Source organism: Erythrolamprus reginae, chromosome 1, assembly GCF_031021105.1.
Source record: "Erythrolamprus reginae isolate rEryReg1 chromosome 1, rEryReg1.hap1, whole genome shotgun sequence".
In the NCBI taxonomy this organism is placed as follows: Eukaryota; Metazoa; Chordata; class Lepidosauria; order Squamata; family Dipsadidae; genus Erythrolamprus; species Erythrolamprus reginae.
This window is the reverse complement of record NC_091950.1, coordinates 189,957,014-189,976,123: the sequence shown is the minus strand read 5'-3', so window position 1 is coordinate 189,976,123 and position 19,110 is coordinate 189,957,014. Positions and strand designations below refer to the sequence as shown.

Here is a 19,110-nt window from a genome sequence, read left to right as displayed (position 1 = left end):
TTTTATTAGAGATATCATATTGGCACATCCGAGAAAACCCGAATCTGAAAGGCCTCCGGGTTTTTGCACCCAAAGTAAAGTCAGAGTCCCTTCCCCTGCATTCACATGTCCACTACATGTTCCAATCAGGTCACTGTCCCACCTGGAGCTGCTCCCCAGTCCCGCCTCTGCAGATGCAGACTGAATGTCCTTGATTCCCAGGGGAAACAACATTGTTATGGCTATGTATCTCACCCTGTCTCCATCCATCCCCCCCTCCTGTTCCCCACAGCATGCCCATCTGCCGAGTGTGGCAGCTCTGAAAATCCAAAGTTAAAGATGGCTTCCAGTCTCAAGATAGGAGCCTACTTGATGCAATATTCCAAATTGCAGAGAGAAAAGAATTGTATAACTTTAACAATGTAAAACTACCTAGTCATGATGAATATGCAAATTGTAATGTAACCTGATTGGCTGACAAAAGTACATAATGCACCTTTGCATAGGTGTGGCTTGGGCGTGTGGCTTGGCTTGAAGTTATTGTGGTTTAGTATGGTTTTAGAGTGGCTTGTAAATTAGGTGGCTTGTACTGGATGAAGAATTGTTTGCTACTAAAGAAGTAAATATTTTCCTAAGAAACTCTGCAGTAAGGTTCTTCAATTATCTTCAAGACAAAGGTTCCTGATATCCTGGTCTGAAGCAGGCTGGTTAGCTGCTGGGGCTATCTAGGTGGGTTAGCTTCTGCAAAACGTTACTCCAACATCCAGGACTGACAAGGAGTGTGTATTAAAAATGTATCGCGTACTTTTCCATTTAGTCATTAATGGGCTAATAGTGATGGGCTGAATCTAATAGTATATAACCAGACTTCCCTTTGCACTATGTGGTTTTCATTTAATCTTTCTCTCCAGTTTCCTTCCCTTCCCTCTGCCTTGAAATCAGGTCTATAAGGTTTTCCAACATTTTACTAGAGATGCAGCTAATTTCTTAATTGTTCTGTTTGCAGCAAGATAAAAGTAAAAAGGTTCTCAATACCTAACTTTAGCATGAGTGCCATTTGAATTGGATCATGCAAATTTGGCAGGTCTGTTTAAAGCAAGCCAAGTATGTGTTTGTTTTAGTAGAGATTATACCAGATATACATTTTGTTTGTTGTTAAAGTTTAAAAGTGAGATATTATTCAGATTTAAAGAGTGGGTAGCCATGATAGAAGGGCAGTTTGCATGTAAGGTTGAGAAATTGCAAATGGACTGGGGAGGTGAATTTAAAAGTTACAATTTCAAGAGATGGCTAAATGTTAAAGGAATAGTTCACAGGAAGATTAAGTATTGTTCCCTAGCCGAGAGTGGAGTTGCAGAGAGGAAACTAGGCATTCTAAACATTATTATTTTATTATTATTATTTATTATATTTGTAGAGTTGGGCTCCCGTTTGTTTTCCCCCTCCTCGGCTCTGGGACTTTGGCTGTTTCTTTTACCTGGCTCTCCGCCTTCGCACCTGCCTGAGTCACTTTTGCAGCCGCAGCCGCCGTTTGCCTTGGGTTGAGGCGGTCCACCTTTTCCTTCCTTCCTTCCTCCCTCCCTCCCTCCCTCTTTCTTTCTTTCTTTCTTTCCTGTCTGTCTTTCTTTCTTTCTTCCTTCCTAGCATCTTTCTTTCTCCCTCCCCCTCGGGTAAATTACACAATCAATACTGTTATTTAAGGTTACAAAGCAAAAGCTGAGTGAATGGGATTGCAGCAAGGAATCCCAGAGTGGGCGGTGGAGGTGCCTCCATGGACAGAGTCGCTTTCTTTTGCAATCACTGCCTGCTTGGAGCCGCCACCCCACCAACCGCCAGGACTGGTAATTTTTTTGCAGCAAGGAATCCTTCCAAAAGAAAATTACTGGAACTGGTGGTGGGGGATTCATGGTCACACGCACCCCCCTGGCTTGGCTCACACCCAGGCCCCCTGGGGATGGGATGGGGGAGCAAAAAAAGAGAGCTGCCCCGTGCCAAAAGTTTTCCATCTGAGCTGCAGGCTTCACAAGGGCTTCACAAGTTGGAAATAGACCGCTTTGGCGCGGTGCGGCTGGGCTCTTTCTTTCCCCCCTGCTGCTGCTGCAGCTGCTGCGTGCTCCTCACTTTTTTTCTCTCTCCTCCTTCCTGGCCTCGGGAGTTGGCCGCGTGAGGCTGGAGGGGAGCTGGGCAGGAGTGAGGGAAGCTCGCCGAGGCCAGGAAAGAAGAAACAGAGAAAAAGTGAGGAGTGCAGACACAGCAGCAGGGGAAAAAAGGAGAGCCAAGATCAATAATCCCGGAACTGACTGCTGCCGGTCAGCTGAAGCTGCACGCAGCTTCATTTCCATCGGCAGAACGATTCCATGCCCTGGTGGGTCCAGCCTACCCTTACTGCCGGCGCTCGGGCCATTGCAGTGCCTGAGCGCCGTCATTGACTCGAGTATAAGTTGAGGTTGGATTTTTCAGCACATTTTTGATGCTGAAAAACTCGACTTATACTGGAGTATATATGGTAATTTAAAATATCTGAGGATTTTTGGTTCTTTTGCCCATTCCTGAAGAGAAACGTTTGAAGGGACAGCCTAGATGGCAAAAACTTAGGTTTGTTGGTTATGATGAAGATCCCAAAGGTTACAGGTTTTCTAGTTCATTTGGAAAGGTAATTATTTCCAGGAATGTAAATTTTGAAAATCATCAAGGGTAGGATAAAATACATTCAAATATAGAGGTATGTTTAAAACAAACCAGGTTAGTTAATGATGATCATAATGATGTAAGTTCTTCCAGGATGCAGTCAGGTTAAGCAAGAGAATGACGAGGGAGAGATGTTAGAGCCTGTAGAAGCTTCAGAGATTAGTGACGATAGAGAAATATTGCCTAGAGATGAAGAGAGAGTTTTACGTAGGAGGTCTGAAAGATCTAACATAGGTAAGCCACCTGGAAGATTTGGATAGGCACAATGAGTATATGTAATTAACACTTTATATAAGCCACAGAAAGATGTAGAAATGTTAAAGAGTCCACCACAACAGGTAAAGAAATGTAAACAGGAAAAAAGGCAAAAAGTAGTTAACAATGTTAGTTTGTTAAAAGAGCAAAGAGAAACTGGATGTAAATTCACAAAAAGGATTATGGACAAAAGTCAGTTAGCATTTGTTGTTTAAGGACAAAGATATATTGGTGTTATGGATCCAAGAATGTGAAATATAACTGCACATAATGATGTAATGGAGTTGTAAACCAAAAATGTAAATTACAAATGTATGAATTGTGTATTCATGAAAGCAATGCAATGTATGGTTAATTGATGCTAACATGGATTTGTATAACATAGAGAAATAATGGAATATTTGTATGTGTTTGCAATATTGGAATATTGGAAGTGGTGTCAAGATTGAAGCGTACGTGATGCAATATTCCAGGTTGCAGAGGGAAAAGAATTGTATAACTTTAACAATGTGAAACTACCTAGTCATGATGAATATGCAAATTGCAATGTAACCTGATTGGCTGACAAAAGTACATAATGCACCTTTGCATAGGTGTGGCTTGGGCGTGTGGCTTGGCTTGAAGGTATTGTGGCTTAGTATGGTTTTAGAGTGGCTTGTAGTGGATGAAGAATTGTTTGCTACTAAAGAAGTAAATATTTTCGTAAGAAACTCTGCAGTAAGGTTCTTCAATTATCTTCAAGACAAAGGTTCCTGATATCCTGGTCTGAGGCAGGCTGGTTAGCTGCTGGGGCTATCTAGGTGGGTTAGCTTCTGCAAAATGTTACTCCCAACATCTAGGACTGACAAGGAGTGTGTATTTAAAATGTATAGCTTACTTTTCCATTTAGTCATTAATAGCCTAATAGTGATGGGATGAATCTAGTAGTATATAACCAGACTTCCCTTTGCACTATGTGGTTTTCCTTTAATCTTTCCCTCCAGTTTCCTTCCCTTCCCTCTTTATGTGCCTTGAAATTAGGTCTATAAGGTTTTCGAACATTTTACTAGAGATTGGGGGATGATGTGCAAGGAGTGTATTTCTACTGATGGATGCTAGTCTTTCTGTAGAATGATTTTATTTGTAATTAAAGTTCAGCTTTGCTTTAGTTGTGCTTATTTCATATGCAGATGGTACTTGATATCAAAAATTATAGGTCTTGATTTACCCACTGTCTTAAAAGAAAATTTAAATGGAACATCCGATATTAATTTTAATAAGGGTTATTGAGCTATAGCAAGCTTCAGAAAAGCAAATTTGTGTTCAGTTTTTTTAACCATACAGTTTTGATTTTGTGCTATTGATGCCCTTTCAGCATACATGAATCAAAGATCTAGAATTAAAAGGATGTTCATATAGAATAGAATAACAGAGTTGGGAGGAACCTTGGAGGTCAAGCCCCTTGCTTGGGCAGGAAACCTTACACCAGTTCGGACAAATGGCTGTCCTACATATTCTTAAAAATTCCATTGTTGGAGCATTCACAACTTCTGGAGGCAAGTTGTTCCACTGGTTAAATTGTTCTAACTGTCAGGAAATGTCTCCTTAGTTCTAAGTTACTTCTCTCCTTGTTTAGTTTCCACCCACTGCTTCTTGTCCTACCCTCAGGTGCTTTGGAGAATAGCTTGACTCCCTCTTCTTTGTGGCAACCCCTGAGATATTGGAACAAAGCTATCATGGCTCACATCAAATAGCAGTGATAAAATTGAGTCAGTGGAAAGTTTCATAAGCCACTATGAGTTTTAAACTATACATGTGATCTAAACTAAAGTACAATTTTCTAATGGGACTATTTACGAAAAACCTACCAATACAGGATTGCAGAGAATGTGGATAAAATTGTTCTAATTCAGCCTTATGCATTACGAAGCCATTGACCTGTGGCAATTTGTTCAATTTTAGTTCTATGTTTATAAACTGGGAGACATTTATTTCAGCTTATTTATGGAGTTACAATGGCTTTCTCCTATGTACTATTTAATAATAGTATCTGACTTACTGGACCAGTGAGGCAAGGAATATTGCATCTGGTAGGACATCTGATAGGACCCGGAAGAAGGTCCTTCTCTATGATGGCTCCCTCCCTCCATTCCTGCAGAGATTAAATTGACCTCAACTTTGACATACTTTTCCAAGGCCCTAAAGACCTGGTTTTCAGGCGTGGGTGTGGGGATGGAGTGAGATGGAGCCCATCAAATGGCTTGTCTGACTGATTTTGTCACTGGGGGATGGGGGGAGTTATTATTGTTTGTAGATAGGGTTTTTATTTTTGTAAGCCACACAGAATCACTGAGAGCAAGTGGGCGGCTTAAACAAACAAACACAAATAAATAAATGTTACATAATGCAGGAACTGGAAATGATGGCTTTCCAGAAGACCTTAAAGATTCAGTTTGAACCACAAAGAGGCTGAGGCCTCGTGTGAGAGGTGTTTGGATATATATTTATATGTTAATATATAATTATTTTTTTCTTTATCTTGTTTCTGGTTGTCTATATTGTACTTTATAATGTCTGTTATATAGTGAATGCCCAGTGTCACTCTGCTGTTAGACCTAAATCAACGAAACAAAAATCCTATAAGGCAGGTTATTAACATTTCTTGAGAAGATACTTGTTTCTTCAAAACACTTACTTCTAATACTTTCATTATGTATAATTTAGGCATGCCTAGAATTTAGTAGCACTCAGAATTTAGCAGAAGTGAAGTTAAGAAAATAAAACTGTTGTACAGAGTTGGCAGATCATGTTATTTTTGTTAGTGGTACTTTTTTACTGAAATTAACAATAATGATCTAATAATCATACTAAGAATAAAGCTAACAATACAATAAATAGTGAATTATAATTGAGAGATAAATGTTGATTATTTGCAATCAGCTGATACTTAAGTAAATATGCATTTTTTCCCCCTTAGTATCAAGGTGGAAATGGGTCTAGTCCAGTAAGAGGAATGCCTCCTGCAATTCGTTCTCCTCAAAATTCACATTCCGCCCCTTCTTCTGTAAGTGTAATCTACGGACATCATTGGTCAGCATCCAATAAGAGAATGTATCATGCACTTTTGAAACTAATATTACAGATGCCGTTTTTATATTATGTTGTTCAAGCAAAATTATCCTGTTGTTTTATACCTTTTCTGATCAATTACTTGGCAATAAACCTGTACAGAAATATAATTAATTTCCTTTGTTTATGATGTCTGGTCTGAAGTTAGCAGGAGATACTTGTAAGTCGATGCTTATAAGAAATGCCAAAAATCATATTATGAAGGGCTGTTGCAAGGACATGTAAGGAAAGAAGTCTATTTAAAAATAAACTAATATGCTAGACGTTGCTCCATAGCCTAAATAAATGTACAGTCCTGAACATTCAAATGCGGTCCATTGAGTCCTTCTGCTAGTTCACAGTGGCATAATCTTGGAAGATGAAAGCATTTTTTTTGCTGAGGAGTTTTGTGCTTGCTTTTGTTTTATCAACTAGAGGAAAACATTGATAAAACTATTACAAAATAAAAAACCTGAAAATTTAGGGAGAGAAGCTGCAATATCCAAGGGAGGTAAACAATCTTTGCAGTTATATCGCTTATATAAGAAAGTATCCATTTTTTTAAAAAAATAATAATAATTGTGGTTTCCAGTTTTACTTGGGGAAAAAATCATTGAAAAGTATCCCCCATTTTTTTCTTTTCCTGGTTATTTTATTCAGCACTGATAAAAGATTTCCTCTTTTATTATTATATAAAAGAAAACTATTTCCCTATATATTTTATCAATTCCTTAGAGCACCATTAGCTTTCTTTCAGATTCATCCAGAAGCCTGAAATTAGACAAGCTACTTTAATGAACAGCAGAAATTTAAAAACCATGTAAATTGTTACCATTTATATCTGTATCCATGGATAGTGCATCCTTTCTAGCCAACAGTCTAGCAAAATGACAAGCACTTATTCTTTGGTGAATTCTCTGGATGTCCTTATCTGTCCCTTTGGTTGAGGTTACATAAAGCTTCAGACAGATAAAAATAGACAAATCAACTTAGTTCATCAATAGCAATAATAATGTTTCCTGATTATTGTGTGGTAAATGACTTTCATTCCACATCCATTTTAGTTTTAGTTACTGAAACTTAACACAACTTCTACTTGCTGTAATGGACGATAGTTGCTACTGGAAGAATTTGAAACTAGCAAATGCTCACAGTGGTTTTTTCCATTGTGTCGCTTTATAGTAGGGGAAATGTAAGTCAATCAGCTAAAACATAGTACCATGGGAAAATCCATTGACCAACAGTGTTTGGAACTTTCATGGCATAGTTATTGTATTTATATAGTGATCTGTAAAGCGTTTCTTGCTTCAAGAGTGATTGTATTCACTTCAAGAAAAATCAAGTAAATGTCTTGATCCTCTGTGCTGTTTCTAAGATGCTTTATTTTTATTGATTAAAAAATCAATAACTTTGCAATAATATCTCATGGTCCTTGTACCTCATGGATACCTTTAGATTTAGAGAATGAAAAATAAAATTCTTCCCGGTTGCAGATATTTATAAAGATTATATTATAGTGCAGATATTTATACAGATTTCTTCCAATATTCTGATAATATGATAAATAAATACTGTTTGTATATCTAGGTTCGGCAAAACAGCCCCTCTCCTACGGCATTGTCTTTTGGGGACCACCCTGTTACGCAACCCAAACAGTTATCGTTTAAAATCACTCAGGTGTGTATCTTAAATTCTCAGTATCTACTTAGTGCTAAGTAAAGGAAGGAAGGCAGGCATTCATTAGTTTCATTAATCTTTCTCTCCGTTTCTATCTTCATATTTCTGAAAGCAGCTTTGCAATGAACCTGTATGTATCCATAATTAAAGTGAAGCAGTGTGTTTTCAACCCTCTCCACTGTAATATCAAGTGATCTGCTAGGAGATATTTATTTTAAAAATATTGAAAATATTTCAAAACATTTGCTTTGGAATTTAAGTTTCCACGACTCATAGTTAAACTGGAAAAATCAGGTGATGAATGGAACGGAAGGAAGGGAGGAAAATAATGCTGGTCAGTATCAGGATTATCTACTGGATCATTTTGTCCAGTATCAGGATTACTTATTCACAATAACAAAAACAAGGAACAAACTCATCAAACAGAGTCCTGTTAAGGCTTAGCTGGTGGTAAAGATGGTGAAGTGCCAGAATTTCTCTGCCCTTGTTATAACATGCACAGATTGCTGCCCCGTAGCCCTGTTTCAAGTGACACATACTCTCTTGGGTAAAAAGGAGAACCTCTTACAAGAGATATCCACAGCATTTCACTGTGTGGAGGAATTTCCATTGCATCTCTCACATAAAGAAACTTGGATTCGTTCCCATTTGGATGCTGGCCTTATTATAGATCCAGAAGAGATTCCTAGGGTGGAATCTTGCACCAAGTTATCTGGGAATGGTTTGAACCTATTGGACCCGAGGAAGTGGACAGGATCCTCAGATCTGTGAGCTCAGCCACCTGCTCTTTAGATCTATATCTCTCTTGGTTTGTTAAGCAGCACGGGAGATGTTGTGTGAATGGATTCTGGGAGTGACTATTTTTTCTTTAAGGAAGGGGACTGTTATCAAGAATCCTTAGTTCCTTCTCTCCTCTAAAAGCCATAGCTAGATTCTACCATACTAGACAGTATCTCCCCCTTTTTTTGGGGGGGGGGAGAGGAGATCATAGAGAAGATGGTTATACAGCTTCAGAGGGCCTTGGAAGAAACAGAGTACCTGAATCATTTCAGTCAGAATTCAAATCTGGGTATAGGATGAAAATGGCATTGGCTATTCTTTTGGATAACCTCTAGCATGGGCAAGATGGGGATAGTGCATCATTCCTTACTCACAGTCACTCACGCCCTCATCACCTCTTGGCTCGATTATTGCAACACACTCTACTTAGGGCTACCCTTAAAAAGCATTCAGAGACTACAGTTAGTCCAGAACGCAGCCATGCGAGCTGTTGTGGGTGTGCCTGGGTACATCCACATCACACCAACACTGCAAGCTGCACTGGCTCCCAATCAGTCTCCGGACTCAAGGTGTTGGTTATTACCTATAAAGCCCTTCATGGATTAGGGCCAGATTATTTACAGGACTATCTTCTGCTGCATATCTTCCAGCGACCAATTAGGATTCACAGAGTTGGCCTCCTCCGGGACCCGTTGGGTAGACAATATTGGTTGGTAGGGCCACGTGGGAGGGCCTTCTCTGTGGTGGCTCTGGCTCTCTGGAACCAACTGCCCCCGGAGGTCTGTGCCGCTCCCACCCTTCTGGCCTTCTGGAAAGTATGAAAACCTGGCTCTGCTGACAGTGACCTGTGAGCAATACCACCTAGCTCCGGCCAAGGAAGAAATGAATGATTTTATTCTTAAAGGATTTAATTGTTTTTGTATTGTTTTTAATTGTTGTTCACTGTCCAGAGTCCGGAAGGAGTTGGGTGGCTTATAAATTAAATAAATAAATAAATAAATAAATACATACATACATACATACATACATACATACATACATACATACATACATACATACATACATAACCTCTTGGCAGCTTTTGATGCCATCAGTCATAATAATCCTGAGTTAGCTCAGCTGATTGGGATTGAGAAGCATGGTGTCATGTTGACTTGCCTCCTTCCTTCAGAGTCTGCACAACATACACAGCTCTGATTACAAGGCTGTTTTGTTTTTGGTAAAGATTAGACCTAAAAATCTATATCAGTGGACATTTTCTTTCTTCTTTATTAGTACATCTGTATATTTTTTATCTCTGAAATTTCTATTAAAGTTAATTTTTTAACTCGAACTAACTTTTTTGTTGACACAAATCATTTATGACACATTAACTTGTTTCTTGGTTGTTACTTGGTTGTTCAAGTAACAAAATCTGTTAAGACATATTTGTACTAATAGATTGCCCTTGCTTTTCCTTAGGAAGGTTTTGGATTTTCTATTATAAATTTTAGAGTGCTCACTCAGTGTTCTCTGAATAAAAGCACAGAAATTTATATAATGGTCATTTTTTCTCTGTCTTCCTAAGGGAAGTTGCTATTTTGCTTGGGTGAAAGAGTCCAATAATTACTTAGAACTGCCTGTTATAATATGCATTTAATTTGCTGGGTTTTTATCGTTTATCTGTATTCATCTCTGTTGTCCCCCCCCCCCCCCTCATTTTTTTAAAAATACAGACTGATCTCACAATGTTGAAATTAACTGCACTTGAAAGTAATAAAAATCAAGACTTGGAAAAAAAAGAAGGTCGTATAGATGATTTGCTCAGGGTAAATATGATAATAAGATTAATAGAAATATTGGGTTACCTGTGCTAAATTAATGGAGTAGGAGAAACTGTATGCTGTTTTAAAATGGTAACTTACATAGTTGTATTTGACGCAAAATACAAAAACAAAATGGCATAACATTTGCTTATCGTGTTCTAAATATAATGTCCTCCCACATTTCCATATGCTTAAAATGAATTCTTTAGTGTCACTTCTGCTGCAAATTATTTTGTAAATAAATGCCAAGGTTTTCAAGAGAAGATACAACTACTTTTATTTATATGCAATTTAATAATCAGTATTCATAATATGTTTATACTTTCATTTAATTCTTAGGCTAATTGTGATCTACGACGGCAAATAGATGAACAACAAAAGTTACTTGAAAAATATAAAGAAAGATTAAATAAATGCATTTCAATGAGCAAGAAACTTTTAATTGAAAAAGTAAGTTGGATTGTATTTGATTTGCATTTAGAATGTTATGGAAAGGAAACTGACCTTATAAATAAAGGATGGGACCAGAAATAGTTCAACCAAAAATTGAGTTAGTAAGGAATTGCTTAAATCAAAATACTGACAGGATTGTTGTAATTGACACCTTGTGAGAGATCTCCACTTTCCTGTCATAGGTCAGCTGATAGGTGGAACAGTTTCCAATCATTGAATAAAATAGGTTGTGGCTACCTTCACTGGATAAACAGGTATCCTGTGACAGCCATAATTAGTGAAGTCCATAATTATTTTTTAAGAATTCAGATCTTGAAGTTTTTCAGTCTTAAGAATATTTGTAACCCTGTAGTATGGCACGTGATACTGAAACAGGATATTCGGTTTAGCTTTGGTGATTTCAACTGATGTACTAAGTCAGTGATGGCAAACCTTTTTTCCCGCAGCTGCCAAAAGAGCATGTGTGTGCGCTATTGCACATGCACGAGTACCCCCACCCGTAATTCAAGGCCTCTGGGGAGTGCAAAAACAGCTTCCCCCACTCTCCAGAGGCCTTCTGGAGGCTGGAAACATCCTGTTTCCCAACTTCTGGTCGGCCCAGTAGGCTCATGTTTTGCCCTCACCAGGCTCCAAAGGCTTCCCTGGAGCCAGGGGAGAGTAAAAACAAAATCTCCCATCCCTCTGGAAGCTCCCTGGAAGCCAAAAACGCCCTCCCAGAGCTTCTGTGCGAGCCAAAAATCAGCTGGCCGGCACACACATATGCACGTTGGAGCTGAGCTAGGGCAACAGCTTGCGTGCCAGCAGATATGGCTCCGTGTGCCACCTGTGGCACCCATGCCATAGGTTCGCCATCACTGTACTAAGTGGTAGAAGCAAGCTGTTGTTTGTACTCTAAGAAAAGTTTAATGCTTGAGTAAAGATTACTGAGTTCTATACAATCAATAAAAGCATTAAAGTTACTATTTTAGGAAAATAATAATAGTTATATGACATTACAAAATGCTTTAAAAATGCCACAGAGGAGCATATCTAAATCATTTTTAATGAAATCATTTTTAGTAGATGAAATTGCCGTTTTGGAAACAGTTAAGTCACACCTTTTGAATATTTTTGTTTCTTTAGAGCACGCAAGAAAAGCTGGCAAGCAGAGAAAAAAGTATGCAAGACAGATTACGCCTTGGGCATTTTACAACTGTTCGACATGGTGCTTCGTTTACTGAACAGTGGACAGATGGCTTTGCATTTCAGAATCTTGTAAAGTTAGTCAATGTTTTGTTTTTAAATTGCTAATAATTATCAGCTCCCAGGAGTGGTTGATTTATATTATGTCATACAGCTAGTGCTGTGACTGGTTTGTTACACAGTGTTATTCTGTTTTGAAAATCAAAGAAACCGAGTACTTAATCAACTGCTCCTTCCTTCCTTCCTTCCTTCCTTCCTTCCTTCCTTCCTTCCTTCCTTCCTTCCTTCCTTCCTTCCTTCCTTCCTTCCTTCCTTCCTTCCTTCCTTCCTTCCCTCCCTCCCTCCCTCCCTCCCTCCCTCCCTCCCTCCCTTGCCTAACCAACCATTAGTTGAGTCTAATTCAAAAGAAGATTATTGACAACTTTCCATAGAGATTATTGTAAACATAGACCACAGATTTCAGATTGGCCATTGTCTATAAATAGCTTGCTGATCTTTTTTTATAAAGATCTCAAATCCACAATATAGCAGGTCTATAAGTAATTAGTCTGCCTGGTTGCAATGAAGCAAAAGCAACAAATAAGCCAGAAGTTAATATGACATATAACTTGTTCTTAAGAAGTTCTGCAGTTTAAAGGCGACATTTTGATTTGCAGGCAACAGGAGTGGGTAAACCAACAAAGAGAAGATATTGAAAGACAAAGGAAACTTCTGGCAAAACGGAAGCCTCCAACTACAAATAATTCTCAAGCACCTTCTGCCAATTCAGAGCCTAAACAGAGGAAAAACAAAGCCGTCAACGGAGCAGAAAACGATCCATTTCTTAGGCCCAATTTGCCACAACTGTAAGCTCAGAACATTAACTTAAAGACAAATGGATGTATACAGGGGCATCTGGCATCTGGCACCAAGCATGAGCGAGAGATCAGGAAAGGTGTTCGATCACCTGGCCATGCCCAGAGTTTTGATATTGTTGACACACATAACACCCCCACATGTGCATGTGTAATAAAAATTGTTTTCTGTAAATGCCCATATTTATGGAAATGTATAACTTAGACTAGATTTTAATGGTGGATAAATTATTTATTAAATACAACATTTGAATATACTTTTTAAAACAAATTCATAGAAAGATTTTATTCTGGACAAGTCTTCAAATCTTGTTCCTGATCTGTAAAATTCAATATCTTTGAAACTACCTTTTTAAGGGTAATCAGTGGTTTAGCGTTCAAACAAAGCATAGTTCTTAATGGGTAAATCCCACATTAGACTTTCAGTATTATTGCATTTCCGGGATCACTTCTAGATTAGATTAAAACTCTAGTGTCACCATTATTAGAACTGCTGTACCACTTCTTGTTTTCTAATATATGAAGCTCTTTAGGCAGAAATGCTAAATATACCCAATATTTAGTTCTTCTAGAGACAGAGGGGGGGAGGAGGGAGAAGGGAATTAATTTGGATTGTGAAATACTTGAATTGTACATTCAACCGTTGCTTATTCAGGACGCAATTGTTTTTGCAAAGTCGGCAGAATAGGGCTGGGTACACTTCAATATTGATTTTTCTTGGGGGGGAAGCATAGTTCTCTCAGGTTTGTTAAAGGAGACTGATTATTTTTCAGTATTCTAGGTGAATCTAAAAAAAGTTATGGCTACATTATAAGTTGCTTGAAATTCAATAAGTAGATTTCTTAAAACAATTGCAGGACAACACCAAAGTTTGTAAAATGTCAAACTATTTTAGTGAATAGCATGGGGGTGCTTAATTTGTGTCACATCAAAGCCCAAGCTTTGTTACCTATCATTTTCAAGGCATGTACAGGCTTCTTCGTATTTAGAATAGTGTTGTATCTTTATATCCAATTATTTTCCATTTGATTTTTAAAAGTTTTATTACTTGTATTTATCCTTGTAGGCTAACACTAGCAGAATATCATGAACAAGAAGAAATTTTCAAGCTTAGATTAGGACATCTCAAAAAGGTATGTAATGCAATCATTTTTTTCCTAATCCATTCTTAGATTTGATTAGTTTGAAGTGCTATAACCACACAAGACTCTATTAAACTTCATCCCCTGTGGCTTTGTTCTTTTCTAGAAAATCAGTTGTTCCCTTAATTCCATATTGTGCATGTCATAGTTATTTTATTTTAAATGTTTGTAAAATAGCCATTCCTATGTATCAACACAAAATAATTATCCATAGGATTGTGTATAGTGAACATAGACAAATAAAAATAAGTATCACCAAACCAACCTGCGGTATTTGATAGATACTTGATTTCATCAAATAATTTAAAAAGCTAAATTTTCCTGAAAATATGTGCTCCACCATTCAAAGAAAAGATTTGATTTTGAAATCCATGTTAGATTATACTTCTTTTTTTTTAAACTTACATTCACATTTTCCCAAAATTCATTTAATCAGTCTTTTATTTGTCCTTAATTAACCCCCCCCAAAACCGCCTAACCCTACAAACAGTAATATGCACAAACCAAAATGAACATTGCCTAATTTTGGATTTGTGTGCATTTTGCTCTCTCCCCCCCCCCCCTACTGTTTTGTATCACTGCACATGGATAAGCATAGTTAAAGTGCCTTCAAAATTTAAAATAAATTATGAATGGTTTTGCAGAATTTGCTAGATTTCTTTTTTGTACTATTTTTGTACCATTGTAAACCTATGTCCATAGTCCCTGATATACCACAATATACCATGCTTCAATTTGCATGTTTTCTTTTGGTTTCCTATCCTTCAACTTGAATGTATATCCCAATTATGTTATAGATCAGGGGTGTCAAACTTGATTTCATTGAGGGCCACATCAGGGTTATGTTTGACCTCAGGGGAGGGGGGCTGGAGGTTGTGGCTGTGGCCGGCGGGGGGGGGGGCATGGCCAGATGGGCGTGGCCAGCTCACCATCACTGGTGTCAGGGCAACTGTGGTGGCCAAGTGCTAAGGAAAGGATTTCCCTCAGACCCTCCATCACACTCATTACATGCTTCCTTCCTCCTTCCTTTCCTCTTGCCTGTCTTCTCCTTCTTCCTTTCCCTCTCATCTTTCCTTCCTTCCTCTCTCCCCGTCTTTCCTTTTTCCCCCTTTCCCTTTTCAATTTCTCCTTTCCTGTGCCTTATTGGATGCTCATATGCAAAAGGGGAAACATTTCTCCTTTTATTTTGTTTTTAGTTTATTGTGCTAGCCCTCTGCCACTGAAAATGGAGCTTTGGGGGAGGTGCTCGCTCTATTTTCATTGGCAATGGGCTGCAGGAGGCTATTGTGCTGAAAATGGGGCCACGTGCAGTCCTCTTGAGCTCCATTTTTGCTGGCACAGGCACTGCATTGTGGTCCTTTGCTTTTTTCCAAGGTGGCCCCGTGGGCCTCACCTAAATATCCCATGGAGCGGACCCGGCTTGTGGGCCTTGAGTTTGACTACCCTACTATAGATGATATTCTAGGCCTCTAAAGCATATTTAAAATTTTGGATGCAGATAGAAAAGAATAAAGTATCCATTTTAATAGTTGCTATAGCATACAAATCTAATAAATTGAATTGAATTGAATTGAATTCCATGAGCTGGCAGACAGGATGGGTGCAGTCGCCTAGGACAGTGGTTCCTAAACAGTTTGATCCAGTTACAATCTTTCTTGGTCTCAAAAAATGTCAAACAGACACTGTTGTTTTATACAGAGATCTTGGTTCGCAGAAGTCCCACACTGAATCTTCAACCCTCAAACAAGCAATTACCTATTGCTCCATTATTCCTAGGAAACGCCAACATGACCCTTGGAGATAATTTCCCCAGTTTAAGGATTACTGATCTTTAATGTTAGAATAGCATTTTGGAATATTCAGAACTAAGAATGATAAATAACACAAATCATCCTTAATATGAATATTTTCAAATATGAGAATTGGTACCCGAACACAGAAAATTAGATAAATAAAGGATGGATGTGAACATATACATCATTGAAAAAAAACACAAAACAGTTTGTCATAGGGGTTTACTGTAGTTTCTCAAGACTTACAAAAGACTCAGAAAAGAAGGGATTACTTTAGCATTCATTTATATTTTCTTTTCAATTCCCAGTCACATTTCTTGGCAGAACTGGCATGATTATTTACAGTTGGAGATAGCAAGCTTGGGTTCATCCATCTCCTTCTTCTCATTCCTAGATAAGGCCCAGCTGCTTACGATTCTAAATTGCAGAGTAACTGAAGAGTAACTGAAACCCCTTTCTCTCTACTTAATATTATGGCAGTATAAATATTTTCTGTCTAGATACGAATGTAGTCTACATTGTTGATATTAGATATGTGCATTGCTCTACAGATAGTAGTCAGTTAGCAACCAATTGTTCAGCAACTGTTACAGTGGTGCTGAATGATGGTACTTGTAACCTATCCTCAAAGTTGTGGCCATCACACTGTCCTTGCTTATGGAAAGAATAAAAAGTTGCCTACTAATATTACATTTTTATATTATCTGAGATCTTTAAGACCAGCAGCCTCCAAAGAAAATGTAGACCAAAATAGTTAAAAGAGATCTATTATTTTTTTCATTTTTTAAAAGTGGTTAATTTTTAGTTTCTCAAAGAAAACTTGAATGTAATATATATCTTCACTATTATCTGGATTGGTGTCCAAAGTAGATATTGATTATTTATTATTTCATACCAAGATTGTAAATGAGAAACATGCTGGAGAAATTTATATTTTCTTGCCATGGCCAATGTGTAGGATTAATTTTGATTGGTCAGTCAGGGAAGCTTTTCATTTACTAGCTGCAATGCAGTTTAATTTATATTCTTTTACTATGAAAAAAGTTACAGAACTGAGAAGAATAATTTAAGCTATTCAATGCAACTTCGTGTTCAATGTGGCCATCTAAATTAAAATATTCCTGACAGATGCTGTCTCACATCTGCTTGAACACACCCAGTAAACAAGAGACTACTCTTTCTCTATAATTCATTCAAAAGTCAAACTGTTTTTATTGCAATGTAGCTTTCTCTAAATAAATCCATTACTCCATATTCTCCAAAACTCTCGACCTTCTTTTATGTAACATCCTGTCAGTTATTTAAAAAGTGCTGTCATATCCCCTCTCATTCTTTTCTTTATCAACATTCTCAGTTTCTTCACTTTCTTATCAAGCAGTTTAGCTTCTTGATCTGTTTGTTTGAATCCTTTTGCAAGTTTCATCCTGAGAATTGAATAGAATATTCAGAGCTCATAGACAGGGAAGGAGTGATCAAGACAGAATAAAATAGAACAGGGGTCCGCAACTGCCGGGCCATGCCCCACTACCAGGCCATGGCCTATTTGGAATTGGGCCATGCGAGTGGGACAACCCACCACTCACACAAGGGCTGTGTGTGCATCAGCCCGCCACTCATGTGACTCAGTTTCCCTCTCCCTCTACCCACAGCCAGGCCACCAAACCACAATGATTGGGGACCACTTTAACAGAGTGTTTATTTCACTTCCCAGAAATGGAAAACTACATTTTGTTTCTCTTGACACAACTAAAACTGATTTTGCCTTTTTTTAAAATAGTCATATTTTTTCATTATTCATATTTTTTGTAAGTTACTATTCGGCATCCCCTATTCTATTCCCATGCATTTGATATTTGTTTCTTAAATGAATTTTGCATTAATTGCCATTTACATTTCTTTTATTTTTGTTTTATTTATAACTCTTCTCTTTAATCTATTTTTTACCTATACTACAATTTTGAATTTTATTTCTGTCTTTTAATAAATTAGCTATTCTACCAAAAATTATGCCATCTGTAAATCAGAGTGGAAGTACAGTGGTACCTCTACTTAAGAGCTTAATTCGTTCCGTGACCAGGTTTTTAAGTAGAAAAGTTCTTATGTAGAAGCAATTTTTCCCATAGGAATCAATGCAAAAGCAAATAATGTGTGCAAACCCATTAGGAAAGAAATAAAAGCTCAGAATTTGGGTGGGAAGAGGAGGAGGAGAGTCACTGCCAAAGGAAGAAGGTGAGGGGAGGGGAAATCAAAAAAATCCAAAACTTTAAGGCTTAAAAAAAGAAGACATCCCACTCCTTTGACCGAAAGGCGGCTGCTGCTGCTGCTACTACCTGCTACCTCTTCCTTCCCATGCTGAAGGACTCCCCTCTCCTCGCTCACTAGTTTTGTAGCCGGCGCCTTTCCTTCGCTGTGGTAACTCCTCAGTTTGGCTGAAGCCAAGTTGATCTGGCCGGGGCGAAGTGCCCCCTTTCCACACCCAGACACTCCGGGAGGCAACCTTGCACTGGGTGTATGGGAGGCAGCATGAGGGAATCACCACAGCGAAGTGGTTTATTTCCCTCTCCAAGCGCCCAGAGAAAGGAAAATGCTTAGTTCACTCTGGACTGCCAAAGCCTCTTTTAGTGCCACCAAAAGGCTCCCTTGGCAGTCCAGAAAAGCCCGAGATGGCCGGGATTAAAGGGGGAATAGCAGGAAACTGGCTGGGCCTTCGTGCCGCTCTCAAATTTCCTGGGAAATTTTTCCGGGCTCGGTTTCTTAAGTAGAAAATGGTTCTTAAGAAGAAGCAAAAAAATCTTGAACACCCGGTTCTTTTCAAGAAAAGTTCTTAAGTAGAGGCACCACTGTATTTCAACCACATCCTCCAAGTAATTAATAAAAATATAAAAGGGTGCTGGACCTAGGATAGAATCTTGCGGCACTTCATTCCATTTTTGTTACAGTTAATGTAAATATGTGGCACATGACTGTGTCACATATTTATATGTAAAATATAAATATATTTTTCTAAAATGTCTATATCCATTTATTCTAATGTCAATCAGCTTTATTAGTTTGCTCATCAGTATATCATAGTCATTTGGCAGAAATTTGGCAATCAATGAAGGAATTTACTTGGATCAAAAACAAGTTAAGACAGGAACCATTTTAGCATTATCTGCTTTAGAATCTTCATGATTATCAATGCAGATTTGTCTATTGTTCCTTGTCCTACTTTCTCTCGCCTTTTTTTTGTAGAACAACCTCATCTAGTCCATATTGCTGTTCATTTGTCCTCAAAATTGGTTGAAAGTTGTTAATGGGGTTAAATTAAAAAATGATTCCAACCAATGAAAATAGTAGTTTCTGGCTTTTATTTTATCAGCACTGCAATTGAGATGGGGATAAAATATTGTTTTTTTCCTTGTTTGTTTTTGTA

General features: G+C 38.0%; 1 protein-coding gene across 3 annotated transcripts in view; it reads left to right on the top strand.

Moving 5' to 3' along the window:
* Positions 1–19,110, top strand: part of TLK1 (tousled like kinase 1) — a 112,327-nt gene that overhangs the window by 68,200 nt on the left and 25,017 nt on the right. The window contains exons 1-8 of one of the 3 annotated variants that reach the window (XM_070731753.1): positions 480–708; positions 5,879–5,965; positions 7,597–7,686; positions 10,182–10,274; positions 10,611–10,721; positions 11,847–11,983; positions 12,563–12,751; positions 13,827–13,893. In XM_070731753.1, coding sequence (XP_070587854.1) covers positions 5,915–5,965; positions 7,597–7,686; positions 10,182–10,274; positions 10,611–10,721; positions 11,847–11,983; positions 12,563–12,751; positions 13,827–13,893 — 738 coding nt within the window. In that variant the 5' untranslated portion in view covers positions 480–708; positions 5,879–5,914. Of the gene's footprint in view, positions 1–479; positions 709–3,523; positions 3,723–5,878; positions 5,966–7,596; positions 7,687–10,181; positions 10,275–10,610; positions 10,722–11,846; positions 11,984–12,562; positions 12,752–13,826; positions 13,894–19,110 lie in introns of those variants that run through there. The other 2 variants (XM_070731754.1, XM_070731752.1) reach the window with 2 other exon arrangements.